Below are 16,634 nucleotides of genomic sequence, written 5' to 3'. Positions count from 1 at the left end.
ATCATTCAACAACTGTCTTGCTTATTTACATATAAGTTGATGGCATAAGGTCACAGTGTAAGTGTGGCAGTTGAAAGGGTTGTATTTACATGTTTATTGTGGTGGATTCGGCAACAAGCCCTCTAGATGTCAATATATACGACATCTGTCTGATTCATGACAAAACAAGATTCGTGCTCACCTTCACTTACACATATGCAATATTACTGCATGAACTGAGCTTATTAAATAATAATTGTCTGTTTGATTTACTAGTACTAGTACTATCAAAACAAGTAGCCTATCTGCCAAGACGTGTCTTATTTAAATTAAATCTTGTATAAAGCTTTTGACTGTAATACAAATACGCAAAGCAATTTACTACAGATGTTGAATTGTTGGAATGTTTTGTGCTAACCAGATATTGAGATCTGAGATTTCTGTTAAAATAGTTCTAAAAGGTGATCTCAAGCCATCATTTCTTGTCCTCTTTCAAACATCCTTATGAATTTAAGTAGCAATAAGTCCTATAAATTTAGCTGGTTTTCAACTAAGCAGAGCAAATTGCTTTTTGAATTGAAACACTTTAAACCAGGCTTTGTTTGTGTAAACAAACAACACGTAACAGCTGATCCCGTTAAGTTGAATCAGCTGTGACTTCATGGATTTATAACATCTACAAACTGTTGGTGGTCTTTGGGTGAATGGAGAACTGACTTCAGGCCTGAAGAAACCTGATGAAACAAAAAAATAAATAAAACATTATTTTTGATGTTATTTTGTTTAAAGAGCATGAAGTCTACTTTTAGGACCAGTCTATGGTTAGGACATTTAGAACAGTTTCTTGGACCCCTAAAGTTCCTGGACCCCATTGACCTCCATAGTAGGAAAATTTACTTTTTTTGTTCTGTTTCACACAACTTTTTGCATGTTACAAATAATAAGACTCCAAAAAGTAAAGAAGAAATGTTTTATAATATAATATATAATTTATAACGATGGCTTTCTTTGCATTAATCTTTTGCTCTACGTTCTCATGGATTATTGATGATATGGTGTGTCATGCTGTGTGGAGAAATCTCCAGATTATTAACTTTGATTCATTTTGATCAAGATCTGTGAAAAGATCCTTTCATGTCACATTGACCTGGACGTAATTAGAGTTCTGCTCCATTTGCTGGAGAAATCACTTTCCTATTAGTTTTGAATTAGCAGAAAATCCATCATAGCACCTGCATCTGACTGATGAATCTTGATGCTATCATGAGGATGATCATAATCTACCACTTAAGGCACCATTTAGGCTAATTATGAAACGTGTCTCTTTGCATGTAAATCCACATCTTTAAATTCTGTATCATCATACACATGTTCAGTTATTCAGCTTTTAAAATTCTGGAATAAGAAAATATGTATAATGCATTACAAGGAACTCAAATCCAACCTTAAAGGAAATGTTCACCTAACACAATTCTGTCATCATTTACTCACTTTATTTCTTCTGGAAAACACAAAAGAAGATATTTTGAAGAATGTCGGTAACCAAAAACCATTGGTTACCATTGACATTTATTTTGTATGGACACAAATCCGATGGAAGTCAATGGGGACCAAAAGGTCTTCAACGTATCTTATTTTATTTTTTGCAAAAGAAAGTCATGCAAGTTTGAAATGACAAGAGGGTGAGTAAACGATGACAGAATTTCCATTTTTGGGTGAAGTATCCCTTTAACCAACAACCTGATGTATTTTTGTGTTTCCATTTTGTCTCCAAGTGTGAAGATGACCAAAAGCTGTAACACTGAATTTCTATCGGAAACTCTTTCATCCCAGTGGCCCTGTACAGATGGACAAGAGTGTCTGTTTCAAGAGAACAGTGTGTCTCAAATAGAACCCATAGGGTATGACCTTATATGGCCTTCCTCTTTGTATTTGGCACCATCCTTGGACAATGGGGGGCGGAGCACACCTGAGAACTTGAGGATAAAATGCCGGCCCCCCGGCACCACTGAGTCCTGTACCCAGAGCGTGTCTGACCCTGTGCTGTCTCTAACCCCTCTGTGTCGAATCAAACATGGCCCCCAAGAAGAAGGAAGAGCCCAAACCAGCAGCTGCCCCTAAACCCCCAGAGCCTGAACCACCCAAGGAGCCCGAGTTTAACCCCGCTGAAGTCCAGGTAACTCTTTGGTGTTTGGATCTGTTGAAAGAGATGGACTACTAACAGAGCTTGATCAGGGTATATGCATAAATTTACATTAATTTAAGATGTATGCTTAAAACAAGAAAAATGAGGTAGGAACATTTAACTGAAGATAGATTCTCTAAACGGTTTCATGAATTTGAAAAGTTTGCTTCTGAAGAAAACAATAATTTTATCAGTAAACAGATCAAAATTCTTGAAGAACAAAGAGAAGGTGATGACAGGGATCCAGCTGCTCGTGACTGAGGACTTTAGGTGCTCTTTCACGACAGCTTGGCATCTGAGCTTTACTCCTTGAAGATGTAAGAGGACAAAAGTTGTCCTGTTATCTTGACATCAGTTCCTCTATTTAATTTCCTGAGGCCAAATTTGACCTTCTCGCAAAGATAACTGTGCTCTCATTGCTGTCTTTGAAATCCACAAGCTATTTTTGAGCAACATCAGAGAGACCATGTGATGTAGATACTTCAGTGCATCCAGGGACAAAGTGCCATTGAACAATGACTGTGAATTCCATCGGCCGATCCATTAGCTACGGATCGGGAACAAACAATTGCAAATCTATTTGGCACTGTGTTGCATACATATTTGTTTAAGCTTATAATTAATTTGAAAAGCCATTTGCACTAAACTAAACAATCGTCAGTTGTTTGTTATAGTCTGCGGATTCATCATTCATTCCCACGTTTGAACGTTTCCGCGTATTTACACACGAAGAAACATACAAACACAATACGCTTTACCATATCATCAGTAATACCCACTGGCATATCCATTTCCAAACTTTACATATTTTGCAGATGAAGTGATTTTTTGTTTTTCTGCTCAAATTGCGGAAAGCTAACCACATCTCTCTAGTTTCAGAAGAGCCAAGGCAACAAAAGTGATTTTAGTGGTCAGCGTTGCCCACCCAACCCATGCACACACACACACCATTTCCATAGTTTGGAATTTTGGGGCTACGGGAAGCTGTTATATATTCCAAACCGTTAAGGTTTGGGCCACAAAATGTGATTTTCATTATGCTGTTCCAGAATGGACCACCCATAATGTGCTGAGAATTCTGAAGTCGCCATAGATTTGCAATTTTGCGTCGAGATTTATTCTATATGAAACAATATTTCTAATGTCTGCAATTTACCTCTATTATTTTCTCAATCCCACAACATTGGTTGATTTTTATGCTTAAAGTGACAGTTCACCCAAAAAAGAAAATTCTGTCATAATTGAATTATTTAATTATTTTATGCATTTGGCAGACGCTTTTATCCAAAGCGACTTACGTTGCATTATACTATATACTGTACACGTGATCGAACCCATGACCTTGGCGTTGCTAGCGCCATGCTCTAACCACTGACCTTTTTGACTTTCTTTCTTCCACAGAACACAAAAGTAGATATTTTGAAGAAAGTTGGTAACCAAACAGCACTGCTCCCCATTCACTTCTATTGTATGGACACAAAACCAATGCAAGTGAATGGGTGCCGATTACCAACATTCTTCAAAATATCTTATGTGTTCTGCAGAAAAAAGATAGTCATGAAGGTTTGAATTAATGACTAGAGGTTGGTTAAAAAAATTTTGGGGGTGAAACAGCCTAATTTGCCTTAATTCATCCTACGTTTAAAACTAAAATAATCTACCACTAGCTTTATGAAAAAATACTCAAATGACCAAGTACTTACAATTAAAGTTTGGCAGGACAAAATATAACGTTACCGATGTTGTGTCTTGCATTATTCAGTTAGGAAAACAGTACTTCAATTTAGTCTTCTTTTCATTTCCAAACTTTATATAAAAAGCTTTTTGATCTTGTCAGTCTAAAAGCTTACTAACCCTGACACGTAACCTAGTTCATCCTAAAATGACAAAAGGGGTTTCGGGTGTACAGTTGTGGGCTCACACATGTCTTTTGGCCCAAGGTCAAATAAATTATTTGAAACAATGAGTGACAGGACAAACGGTACTGAGCTCGTGTAACCCTAAACGGGTGTCACTGATGGGTGCATGCTGCATGCGCCTGTAGGGCGGTGGATAGGTCGTGTCCTACAAAAATACCACACTTAATAATCATATTTCCAAAGTGCAATTGTTTCAAACTTTTGTGTTAAATTTAGGATTTGTTTAAAATACACCTGGTTTAATTGTTATGTCATTGTGTTTTTTCTTTGCAGATTGAATTCACTGCTGAGCAGATTGAAGGTGAGATATAAGATGCTTGCATACATTTAACAACCGCCCAAATATTTATTTATAAAATATCATATCATTTAAAAATAGAAATAATTATCAAAGGTAAATCTTTAACTAGTTGTGCCCTGAAACGCAAACGGTTTCACTGCAACAGCACCAATATTACATTTTCGACCTATATTTATTGCAACCTGGTGAGTGAAAATTGATTTGCTATGGTTGTTTGCTGAAACCTGACAGCCAACAGGTATTTCCACATCAAAGATCCAGTAAAAAACTCATCCCCTATGAATTCCACAGTGACATGAAAACATAGCCCGCTGCTCGGCACATCACATGGGCAGCACAGAGGGTTTGAGTCCATTTGAAACACCTTAGTATGCCCCACTGTCTACTTCTCTGCAGATTTCAAGGATGCCTTCCAGCTGTTTGACAGGACACCAACCAACGAGATGAAAATCACCTTCGCTCAGTGCGGCGATCTGATCAGGGCTTTGGGTCAGAATCCCACCAACGCTGAAGTCTTGAAAGTTCTTGGCAAACCCAAAGCTGAAGGTGAGTTCTTCATTCTCACAGTCTGTCAATGCACAAACCCACAGATTCCATGATAATTATATAGATTTTTCTACCTCACTGTTATGTCGGCAGACATGCAAGTGAAGATGTTGGATTTTGACCAGTTCCTGCCCATGCATCAGCACATCTGCAAGGCCAAGGACCGCGGCACCTTTGAGGACTTTGTTGAGGGTCTGAGGGTGTTCGACAAGGAGGGAAATGGTACAGTGATGGGTGCTGAGCTCAGACACGTCCTCGCCACTCTGGGTAAATGCTAACAATCATAAAAACCATGATAGGCATCTTTAGGATATTTCCTTATGTCTTTGCCTTGAAAGCAGCATGTTGAGATCTGTGTGTGGTCGTGTCTTCACTGTAGGTGAGAAGATGAAGGAAGATGAGGTGGAGCAGCTGATGGCCGGCCAGGAAGACGCAAATGGCTGTATAAACTATGAGGGTGAGGTTCTGCACACTTTTAAACCTCAGTCACATGTTGTTCAGCTGTTAAATTAAGTCTTTTCAGTACATGCATGCAAAACTATGCAGCCTTATCAGAACATGACTGTTGACCGCTAGATGGCAGTGTTGTCTAAGTACTCAAATATAAAAAGAAAACATCTCAATCTTATTTTATTGACTTTGTGCGAACCAAAAAAATCTATAGAATGTATAGAACAAAAATACAGAGTCAGAATAATATTTTTTCTTCTTCTTTTATAACAGCTTTTGTAAAGCACGTCATGGCTGGTTGAACGGGTATGACAAACCAATCTTTTTCAACAACTGTCTTTGTTGCATGTTTGTTCATTTTTCCCATTTTTTATTAATTTATACTTATTCTGTTTGCTTTTATTTCTTTATTTTTCTATTGTGTAACTACCACAGAACCCTAGGAACTGAAAAATGTAAAAAGTAGTTTCTAATATCATGTTTGAGAAAATAAATTGTGACCCTGGATCACAAAACCAGTCTTAAAGCACGGGAACATTTTTAGTAAAAGCCCAAAATACATTGTATGGGTCAAAATTATCGATTTTTATTTTATGCCCCAAATCATTAGGATATTAAGAAATATTAATTCATTAATTAATCTTAACATCTTAATTAAGCTTAATTATTCAGCTTTCAGATGATGTAAAAATCTCGAAAAATTGACCCATAAAACCAATGTCCAGGGTCACAGTTGTCTCTAATTCTTGGAATTAATCTAACATGTTTGACTATTTTCTGCTTTTTTAGATGATCAAGATACATCAGTCGAGGATTCAGAATGATTTCAGTTTTTTTTTTTTTTTTTTTTAATGGCAAGCCCATGCGTGTGTTTCCTGCCATGGGTCCACTGACTTGATCTGTCTCCATCCATCTCTCAAACGTTCCTTTTTATATGGCACCACCGTCTGTTATGCCTAAAGTGACTCCATCATTCATCATGCCTGTTCTTTATGTGGATAAAAAAAGTATTAAATGTCATGCTTGATTTAAATAGACATCTCTCTTCCTCTCTTCGATTCCTTTTCATTTTAATTTTCCTGGAAAATATAATCATTTTTAATGGATCTGAATTTATAAGTATGATTTGGCGGGGTTTTAAAATATGTTTTCAATAACATGCATTCTGCAACAGCACGTTGGTTAATAAGATGATGCCCAGGAGTGACTAATGTGGTCACTGGCACCAGGAGTCAAGCTTTATACATGAAGTCTGGTTTTCATAGCATGGATAGATAAATGGGTGGATGAAAAGCCACATTAGTGGAATGTATTTAAAAATATACAATATCTCAAGGCAACTCAAGGCAATACTGTACATACTCCTTACATTTCTCATACATTATTTTGAATGCTTATCACTAAAATCACATTAGGGACTGCTGGTTAAAAATGATTGCAAATATTGCAAAATCACGTTTTTAAGAAAAGGTCTTAACAAAGGTCTTGCATTATAGTTTGTTATCTAATGGCACTCATGGCAGACAATGGCATTTATGCAGTCTTAATCCTGACCTGCTGTGTCTAGGCACATTTTGTATGTACTGTGGTCAAAGTGGTCAAAAGTGAATAATTATATAATATAGGCTACAATAAAAAAGCTGTCACTTCATTACATTTGGATAGTAGCACATGTAGAACCGGCAAGTGATGTTGAAGGTGTTGTACTGGGGCCTGTTTCAGAAAGGAGGTTTAGTGAAAACTCTGAGTATATTAACCCTGAAATGAGGGAAACTCTGGGTTTTCCGTTTCAGAATGTGAGGTATGTCAAACCCGAGAAAGCGGGGTAACTCAAGCCCGTTTCTAAAGGAGAGGTAACTTATACTCAAAGTCAGTAACCATAGTAACTTACCCTGTGAACCTAACCTGGTCGGGAGCAGGTTTTCTTTGGTAAACCCAGAGTTTATTTCGATCTCCTCCCCCTTTTAAAGCGCAAGTGGTGTAACTCATACATTCATTCATTAATACAGTCATTCATGGCACACATTTTGATCACACAGAGACCATCTCAGTGACTTATATGTCATATGTGCTTTTAAAGAGGATTCAGTGTGAAGAGGCTGCATTAATTCATCGGGATGTACTTTGATTTCAGGAGAGCAATTTAGGACCCGAGTGGAATTTTGTCATTTCCCTGTTCACTTTTATTAAAACTACCGTTTTTCTTTACAGTGAATTAGATACATCAAAATATATCTCATCCATCCTTACATCAATAACATCAGCCACGGTACGTGTCTTACATCAGAGCATAATTTTCTATGGATGGTGGGAAATTGTCTTAATAAAGTGTATAAATAAAGTGTATGAATAAAGAAATGAATAAATACAGACATACATGCAGAAATTAAGCGATAAAGGTAATAAACAAGTAATTTTGACGTGCAGCCATTCCAACTCAAATCTGCTCAGAGCAGGGTTCAAACCGACGATCAGTCTAACTTTGCACGAGAGTCTGACGCCCTGCAGGTGTCCAATACAACATGACGTCTCATTTGCGTAACTAGAGCACGATATTTTATTATTTCTGTCTTATTTCTGTTGTTTCATTCATTTCATCATTAATTTATTTGTTTATTGGTACATTTATCTATTTATTAATTTAAACTTTAGTCATTGTCAGCACATCAGTAAATCCACTGTATGCAGAGCGGAAAGCGCTTTCAGCCGCCATGTTGCTTTTTTTGGTGCCGTTGCCATGGTGAATCGTAATATCGCAGCCTACGTTGACGATGGCTTTTTATAGTCGTGTTGTACGCGCTTAACCCAGGGTAAGCCTATACCCATAGTAAATTGAACTAACTCAAATTAGCTGTTCTGAAACCAAAAAGTCAAAGTTTCTAATTTCTAAGTAAACCAACTCTGAGTTCAAGGTTTAACCTAGGGTTGGTTGAACCGCCTCATTGAAACGGCCCCTGTTTGTCAGGAAGCAGGATTTAAGGTCTCAAGAGCTCACTCGTCATTTCAAACCTTTATGACTTTCTTTCTTGTGCAGAACACAAAAATATATTTTGAAGAATGTTGGTAACCGAACAGCACTGGCCCCCATTCACTTCTACTGTATGGACACAAAACCAATGCAAGTGAATGGGGGCCGGTTAACAACATTCTTCAAAATATCTTTGTATGGTCAAACCAATTGACCATTCCTGTATGTGGAGAAGGAACTTATCTGACTCGTGCTCTGGGTACATTTTCTTCTTGTTCATTTGCAACGTAAGATACAAAGGAACAAATAACTTAACAACTGATCCAAACAAACAAACAAAACGAGCTGGCTACAAAAGCATGGTCAACTTTGCTTTTGTTCCTTCAATGCCTGCCTGATTTGCTGCGTGATGCTTTTATCGGCCTCTAACGCCCTCTCGCTTCCTATGAGAGTATAAACTTAAATCAACATATATATTCAAGAAAATAACATAACATTTTAATAACGTAAAATTCCCATATTTTAAACAGAAAATTAGATTAGATTAAATAAATATTAAATAATAAACAATATATGGCTCCTACAATCTTCTTCTGTGTTCTCCAGAACAAAGAAACTCATACAGGTTTGAAATGACAAGAGGGTGAATAAATGATGACAGAATTTTTATTTTTGTTTGGGTGAACTATCACTTTAAGTGTGCAGTATATAAACCTCTTTCATATTTGTGACCCATGTCTGTGAAGAACAGGCTAAAGTCTCAAAATCTAATCTGGAGAAAACAAGCATCAAAGTTTGATTTACACCATTTCACTATAATTTCAATCGTTGACATGGCCTTACATAGTCAATATTAAAGATATCAAGAATGTTTTCACAGAATGTGCTTTGCATTATGTAGGATGATTTTATGTACACTCAAAAATTTTGTTGGATTTACATACAAAAACAGTGTCTGTCAAGTGGTTCCACGCAAATATGTTGAGTAGTTATTCACAATTGAATTGTATGAACAAAAGAACTTTAAGTAAAGTTGATAAAACTTATTTGAGTAATATTCCAAACCATTCAGATTGTACCAGTAATTAATATTTATCCTTCTCAATGGTACTTTGTTATCACACATAAATTATTTACAGACTTAATGCGTGTAAGTTTTAACACAATGAGCAAGTCAGATGAGTGGTATCTCAGCACTGGCATTAACACAGTTAATGTTCATTGAACGATGCAATAGCTATCACGGGCGATCCAACCTCTCACAGCCTTAGAAGCGCATGTAAACAATGGTATTTTAACCTCAAAGATAAATGAACACTAAGCACGAAATAAGTCTTTAACTTTACTGAGAAACACTTAAAATAACACTAAATTTCGAAATTTACTGACTAAATGCAGTCTTACGCAAATCATGCTGGGAATTGAAAATCCCCCTCAACCAGTCATGTTGAATTAACTTGTTTATATTAAGTAATCTCAACAGTAGGTCCAATATTATAGGGTTCTGCGTTTTACTCAACAATGTTAAGTTGACAAGTCAAACACTTGTTAAGTAAAGCCGACAGTACAACATTTTTAGTACAAATAACATAGTTAACTTACGTTAATGTAATTACTTGCATGTGAACATGGATGCGTTTAGTAAAACTAACAACAGCGACGATTCTTTTTTTGAGTGTAGAAAACAAATCACAAAAATTGACTTTAGCTGGGTTTTCACACACTGTGTCACATATTTTCAAAAATATACAGTACATTCAGGCATCAAGAAGTTCTCAATAAGGCAGTGGGTACATTTGCTGTCTCTGCATTCTCTACGACACCAGATGGCAGTAAAGCATCATACACAACTTTTAGACTGAAGTAACTGACCGTAATTCTTACATCCTAATAATAGCTTGGTTGCATAGAAACGATTGAGTATAAAGACACAATTTGGCTAACAAGTGGGCTAGGACGGATCAATAAAAAACATCAATTACATCTGAACATATTACAAAATAATGAGTTTTAGGCCTAAAATATATCTGTTCACTAAATTATGTAATCACATCAGTCAAGCACAAATGCATTTCCCCACATTATCTACCCTCAAAAATAATCAAGTTTAAATGAAACAGTACCTGGCCAGAAAACTGAAGGGCAGAGTTTAAAGGCACATTTGCATGGGTCTGAATATGAGTGGCATTAAACAAACCTGCTTGAAATTTTACATCTGGAATACCACTGGGTTCCACAAAACAATGTGCTTTTAACCAAAGCAGACATGTCAGAATATGCCATTTCCAAACAACGGCACTGTAAGTGCAGTATTTCAGTGGAATAATAATAATAACTGAAATAACTGGGAATAGAATTTAAGTGGTGCCTGGTATAGCCTTGGCATAGATGTATCCAGGTTGAAAGGATGGGCCTTCATTAATTCACTCTTGTAAGGGGTGTGGGTGTCTTTCAAAATGTGTATACAACTCTTTCTTCTGTGGAACACAAAAGAAAAAAGACGTGTCTGTGGTTTTGTGTCCAGACAATGGAAGTCAATGGGGGACAGTGTTGTTCGGTTACCAACATTCTTCAAAATATCTTCTTGTGTGTTGTGCAGAACACATTATCATACAGGTTGGAAATGACACGAGGGTGAGGAAATGATGACCATCCCTTGAATTCACAGACAGTTTTACCTGTCATTTCAACCTGACGACCCCACCATCTCTGCATGTCGACCTGGATGAAAGAATTCAACTTTGGCAACACTAAACTCCTGGTAATCCCTGTCAACCAATCATATTGTACATATTTTTACATATTTATAATAAATAAATAAATTATATTCTTGCTTTCAGTGTCTCAACAATGTCAAGATGAGCAAGCAAGCATGTGACATTGCCAATTCTTTCCTGTAATTTCATGGCTCTTCTCCCTTTATGCTGGACCTTCAAAAGTTCCTCTGTGATCAAAAGAGCCTATTGGCATTTTCAGTCAAAGTCAGCATGTCTTGTATATTCCAAGGTTCAAAGCACATTGAAGTGTCCTGTGTGGTTTGGTCTTTCAGCTGGTAGTCAGTTTATGGTGTGAACAACTATTAAATGGATACAAGCCCGGATTTGCCACTTGTCCGTACAGCTGAATTAAAGGTGTGCTGGTGTTTGGGGATTTTAAATCAGAGGTCCGCCGTGTACCGTTTATGGCGATATGGAATTATTAGTGCCAGAGAATTAAGCTACAGTTTTTACATTATAAGCTTAGTAGATATAACAGCACACTTGAGAAAATGTCTCTGAAATGCCCTTCTTTTCAGAGATCCTACACACTTACATTAAGTAAATATTGCTTTTGTGTATACAGTATATCAAGTACAGCACATGTATATAGTGGAAGGCAAATATTTCTGTAAATAACTAATAGCGAAAACGTGACGACATCTTAGTCCTGTGACAGCCCCCTTAGTGCTTTGAAAGGAAGAGGTGGAGTGAGCTGATGGTTGCAATTTGTAACCTCACCACTAGATGCAGCTAAATTTCATACACTTGACCTTTAAGCTCCCTCTTCTGTTCAGTTCAGGGCTGGTTATTGTTTGTGTTACCCTGTGTGTGTGTGTGTGTGTGTGGATGCTCCTTCATCTTCTTGGATATATTGAATAAATGTTTTTGTGAATTATCTTCCTTGTCATGTGCCTTGTAATGCACCACTTTAGCGTGACAATGATTTTAAACTTGGTCAATCTCTCAGAACAAACCCTTCAGAACCGAAGACTGACTTGTATTAGATCTTGACTTAGTCTTAACTGAAATAATTGACTGAAATAATTTGGCCTATGTATATGAATTTATTTGGGTATGTGACATCCGGACAAAATGAACTGCATTTTTGACTGAAATGTTTGAAGCTCTTTTAAATTAACCTTCTTAGTCAATGCCCTCCGGTTTTAATCTGATTCTCTGCCCACAGGAGTTACAGTAAGCTTATGTAGTATGCTTCGGTTAATTGAAGATTCTCTCCGACCCAGACAATGTCAAGCACTTCTCTCTAGTATTAAAATACTTTACAAAAACAATTCACTTTAGAGTTTACTGTTATTACCAGTTTAACCAATTGCTAAAGGAACAGTTCACCCAAAAATATACTCACCCTCAAGTTGTTCCAAATCTGTATACACTTATTTTATAAAGAGAAAGACATTTGGAAGAATGCTTGTAACCACCATTGACCAAAGTAGGAAAAATGACAATGGTAGTCAAAAGTGCCCCAGAACATTTTGCTTTATACATTCTTCAAAATATCTTCTTTTGTGTTGAACAGAACAAAGATATTTATAAAGCAATTTTTATGGCTTTGCTGTGTGTTGACAGAACTTGAGGTCAACACAAAACCCTTTTGTTTGTCACTACAAGTACCAATTGTCTCAGGCCATTAAAGACAATAGCATCAAATATCATCTTAATCGCTGGGGAAATTGAATTCAAATACATCAGAAATATATGCTCTACTTACTGCCTGGCCAAGAAGGAATTACACAATCTGCCGCTCACCCTCTGGCCATCTAAACATAAATCAGATACATCTGAATGTGCCTGCTAGCACTGCACATTCTGTATGTTGTTATTCACTTTTTCTGTTGTAATAAGCAGTGTCACAGACGCGTCACCTTAAACGTACTGTATGTTAAACCAGGAACAACCATTTAAGATGAATGAATCTTAATCATGGCTACTGTATACAGAACATGTACAGTGAATGAGGCATCAGGAGACAGAAATGTTTTATATTGCATCTGAGCAATGACACTAATGTAACATTTACATACTGTATATTGTTCACATCCTCACATTTCTCCTTCACAAAATTAAGGCATTATGGCTTCTTGTCATGAAATTACTGAATAGTGAATTTACATACCATGTCAGACAAAACAAAACACAAAATAAAAAATGTAATAAAACATCATCAAATACAAAACGTACATGAATCATTTTTTATCTTTGGTGAAAATATTTACAATTACACTTGATCAAAATGAGTTAAACTACCAGAAATTCGTTCAAAAATATAAAAATTACATACACAGTGCAAAAGCTTGTGCAAAACGGGCACTCCTGATATTAAATTTGAAATACACCAACCACTTAAATCACATTATAAACATTTTTGTATTGTACACCTGCAAGTTTCAAACACCTTTCACTTGAAAGTGAACTTATCTTCCACATATAAAATACATACACGATTAGAGGTCATTTTTACAATTGCGGTATCCTCCCGTCCAACACACGTACACGTACACACACAGACACACAATACAATAAAACATACAATACAATGATATGAAAGGTCAGAAAAACACTTTAGGACACTTTTTTAAAACACTGCTCTTTAGATAATTCATACGTAATGATGCAGGCATGTAAATTAAGAAAATGATTGAAATCGGCAATCTGTTTGCTCTTAATTATAGATACTTGGATTCAGTTGCAGTCACAGCTGGCACCGACTGGAAAAAATATATTTAACACAATAAACATCAGAGATTTGGCATTGTGGGCACTGTCTGCATCTGCTCCCGGGGACTCAAGTTTATTGTCAGATACCATTGTCTCTTTTTGTTTCGTTTCATCATTTAGGTGTCCTATAATTAACCCTTTCATGCACAGAAGTCTTTACAGTGGACAGCTATTCAAAAAGCCATTTTGATGGCATAGTTGCACACCAACCACGACAGGGACACTAGTACATCACCCTGTCTGTCATTTCTTCAGATGTCCACTCACGTGGAAAATATGTATATATGACGTGAGAAAGTTCAAATCCTGTTTATCAAACCCTAAGAGCATAAAAAACACGGGAAAAACGTCCTGACTGAGGTTGTCTTGATTCATGCATTAGAGTTTAAATGATTTTGGTTGCTAAAATAAAATTCACAAATCTTAAATTGGTGCAGCAAAACAGGATTATTCAAGGAACACAAAATGTCTGTCACAATTTAGCCACTTTCAAGGAAATAGCCTCGCCAGCTTTGGACAACAAGTGTACGCTTAATCGCAAATGACTCGATCTTGCCTGTAAGCACCACAAACAACATCTTAGATTCATGGCACCACTCCCAACTGCACAAAAATGCAGTTTTTCTGGTGAAATCCATTCTACCTTAAAGGCGTCAAGCCATAAAAAGACCCATTTCGCTTGATCTTTCATCCTATCCCACTTTTTACTTCTCATCTATCAGTATCCCAATTTTCTCCATGATCTAGAATCCTACTTCCATTTCTCTGGTGACAATGTAGACGTTCAGTAAGCCTATGCTGCTGGGCACTATCATATGGTGGATTTTCCACAGATTGACGAAAGAAAGCTGTTCCAGAGAGGCCAGACAGAGTTCACTGGCCCCCAGCAGGACCTTCTTGCCTAAAATGGCAGAAGAAATGGATATGAGCACCAGTGGGACTCTCTCATCCACAGATGCATCTGAAGGATGCTGCTGGACTCAGGGTACATGAGAAGTGCAAACAGCTCATTTAAATTATTGCCATGAATGAAATTTGAACACCACAAGGTTCTAAAATGACACTAGAAAGACAATCTTTGATATTTGCTTTGTGACGCACAGGTTGTCTTAGATAGACAGTTAGATAATTAGGTTTTGGGTCTCTATGCCATCGGCAATAGGACCTTTTCACAATGACGTCACTTAACTTCCGCCTTTTCGCAAAGCAGTGTATCATAACATCTGTCTTGCAACAAACAAGAAGAAGAAAACTTCCGTTTTGCCGTCGCGCTGGAATTTAACAACAGTGGAAAAAAACTGACAGAACACGTATTCAAGTACTTATCCTAGCACCTTCGCTAACACAAAAAGAAAACAAAACACTTGGCATACCAGGCGGTAATGCAGCCAGTTAGAATGCTCTCAACTGTGCAGGTATAAAAGGTTCTGAGGATTTTTTGGCTCATCCCAAACTTCCTCAGGCGCCTGAGAAAAAAGAGGCGCTGGTGTGCCTTCGTTAGCACTGCATCAGTGTTAACAGTCCATGTGAGATTGTCAGTGATGTTAACCCCAAGGAACTTGAAGCTGTCTACCCGCTCCACAGGTGTCCCGTCGATGGTGATGGGGCTGTGTTCCTTGTCCTGCCTCCTGAAATCCACCACCAGCTCCTTGACTTTGTTGGTGTTGAGCACGAGATGGTTCTCCTTACACCAGTGTGTCAGACTGCATACCTCCTCTCTGTAGGCCGACTCGTTGTTGTTAGTGATCAGGCCTATCACTGTCGTGTCATCGGCGAACTTCACAATGACGTTAGAGCTGAGTGTGGCAATGCAGTTGTGTGTATATATGGAGTAGAGGAGTGGGCTTTGGACACAACCCTGGGGAGCACCGGTGTTGAGAGTCAATGGGGAGGAAGTATTGTTTCCTATTCTGACAACTTGACGTCTGCCTGACAGGAAGTCCAGAATCCAGTCACACGGGGATCTGTTTAAACCCAGAGCCTGGAGCTTCAAACCAAGTTTGGTCGGCACTATGGTATTGAATGCTGAGCTGTAGTCTACAAACAGCATTCTCACATATGCGTTCTTGTTGTCAAGGTGGGAGATTGCAGTGTGTAGGGTGAAGGCGATGGCATCATAGGTAGAGCGGTTGCAGCGATATGCAAACTGTAGAGGGTCTAATGAGGCAGGCTGCACAGAGCAGATGTAGTCTCTGATCAGCTTCTCAAAACACTTGCTGAAGATAGGTGTTAAAGTTACAAGGCGCCAGTCATTCAAGCATGTGATTTTAGCCTGCTTTGGGATGGGCAAAATGTGGATGTTTTAAAGCATGAGGGGACCACAGACAGAGAGAGGGAGAGATAAAAATGTCCTTAAAAACTCCAGCTAACTAGTCAGAACATGCTCTTAGTACACAGCCTGGGATGCCATCTGGACCAGCGGCTTTGCGAATGTTCACCCGTCGGAAGGATCGGGTTACATCCGCTATGGGGACGGAGAGTGTAACGTTATTGACCTCATTTGTATCAGCAGCGCTCTCTGTGTAGTGGTTGTTGTGCGCTTCGAAAAGAGCGTAAAATTAGTTGAGCTCGTCCGGTAGAGAGGCAGCAATGTTCGCAGTGGTTGTTGTGTTCCCCCTGAAGCCTGTGATGGTACCGATTCCCTTCCACATGCTTCTCACGTCGTTGGTGTTAAAATGTCCTTCTATTTTGTCTCTGTACTCACGCTTGGCAGATTTAATCATTTTCAGTGGAGAATAATTAGCCTGCTTGTGATCTGCTTCATTGCCGGATTTAAAAGCAGAGGTTCGTG

The 16,634-nt window shown here is 37.9% G+C and overlaps 1 protein-coding gene across 1 annotated transcript; it reads left to right on the top strand.

The window, feature by feature from the left end:
* Positions 1-1,983: 1,983 nt before the first annotated feature.
* Positions 1,984-6,413, top strand: myl13 (myosin, light chain 13). Its single transcript, XM_057334356.1, has 7 exons — positions 1,984-2,155; positions 4,357-4,384; positions 4,781-4,930; positions 5,024-5,197; positions 5,310-5,387; positions 5,654-5,686; positions 6,170-6,413. Exons 1-6 carry the CDS (start codon positions 2,054-2,056, stop codon positions 5,680-5,682), a joined length of 561 nt encoding a protein of 186 aa, XP_057190339.1. The 5' UTR covers positions 1,984-2,053; the 3' UTR covers positions 5,683-5,686; positions 6,170-6,413.
* The last annotated feature ends 10,221 nt before the right edge of the window (positions 6,414-16,634 follow it).

This window comes from Triplophysa rosa, linkage group LG5, assembly GCF_024868665.1.
Source record: "Triplophysa rosa linkage group LG5, Trosa_1v2, whole genome shotgun sequence".
In the NCBI taxonomy this organism is placed as follows: domain Eukaryota; kingdom Metazoa; phylum Chordata; class Actinopteri; order Cypriniformes; family Nemacheilidae; genus Triplophysa; species Triplophysa rosa.
This window is presented reverse-complemented; position numbering and strand designations above follow the sequence as displayed.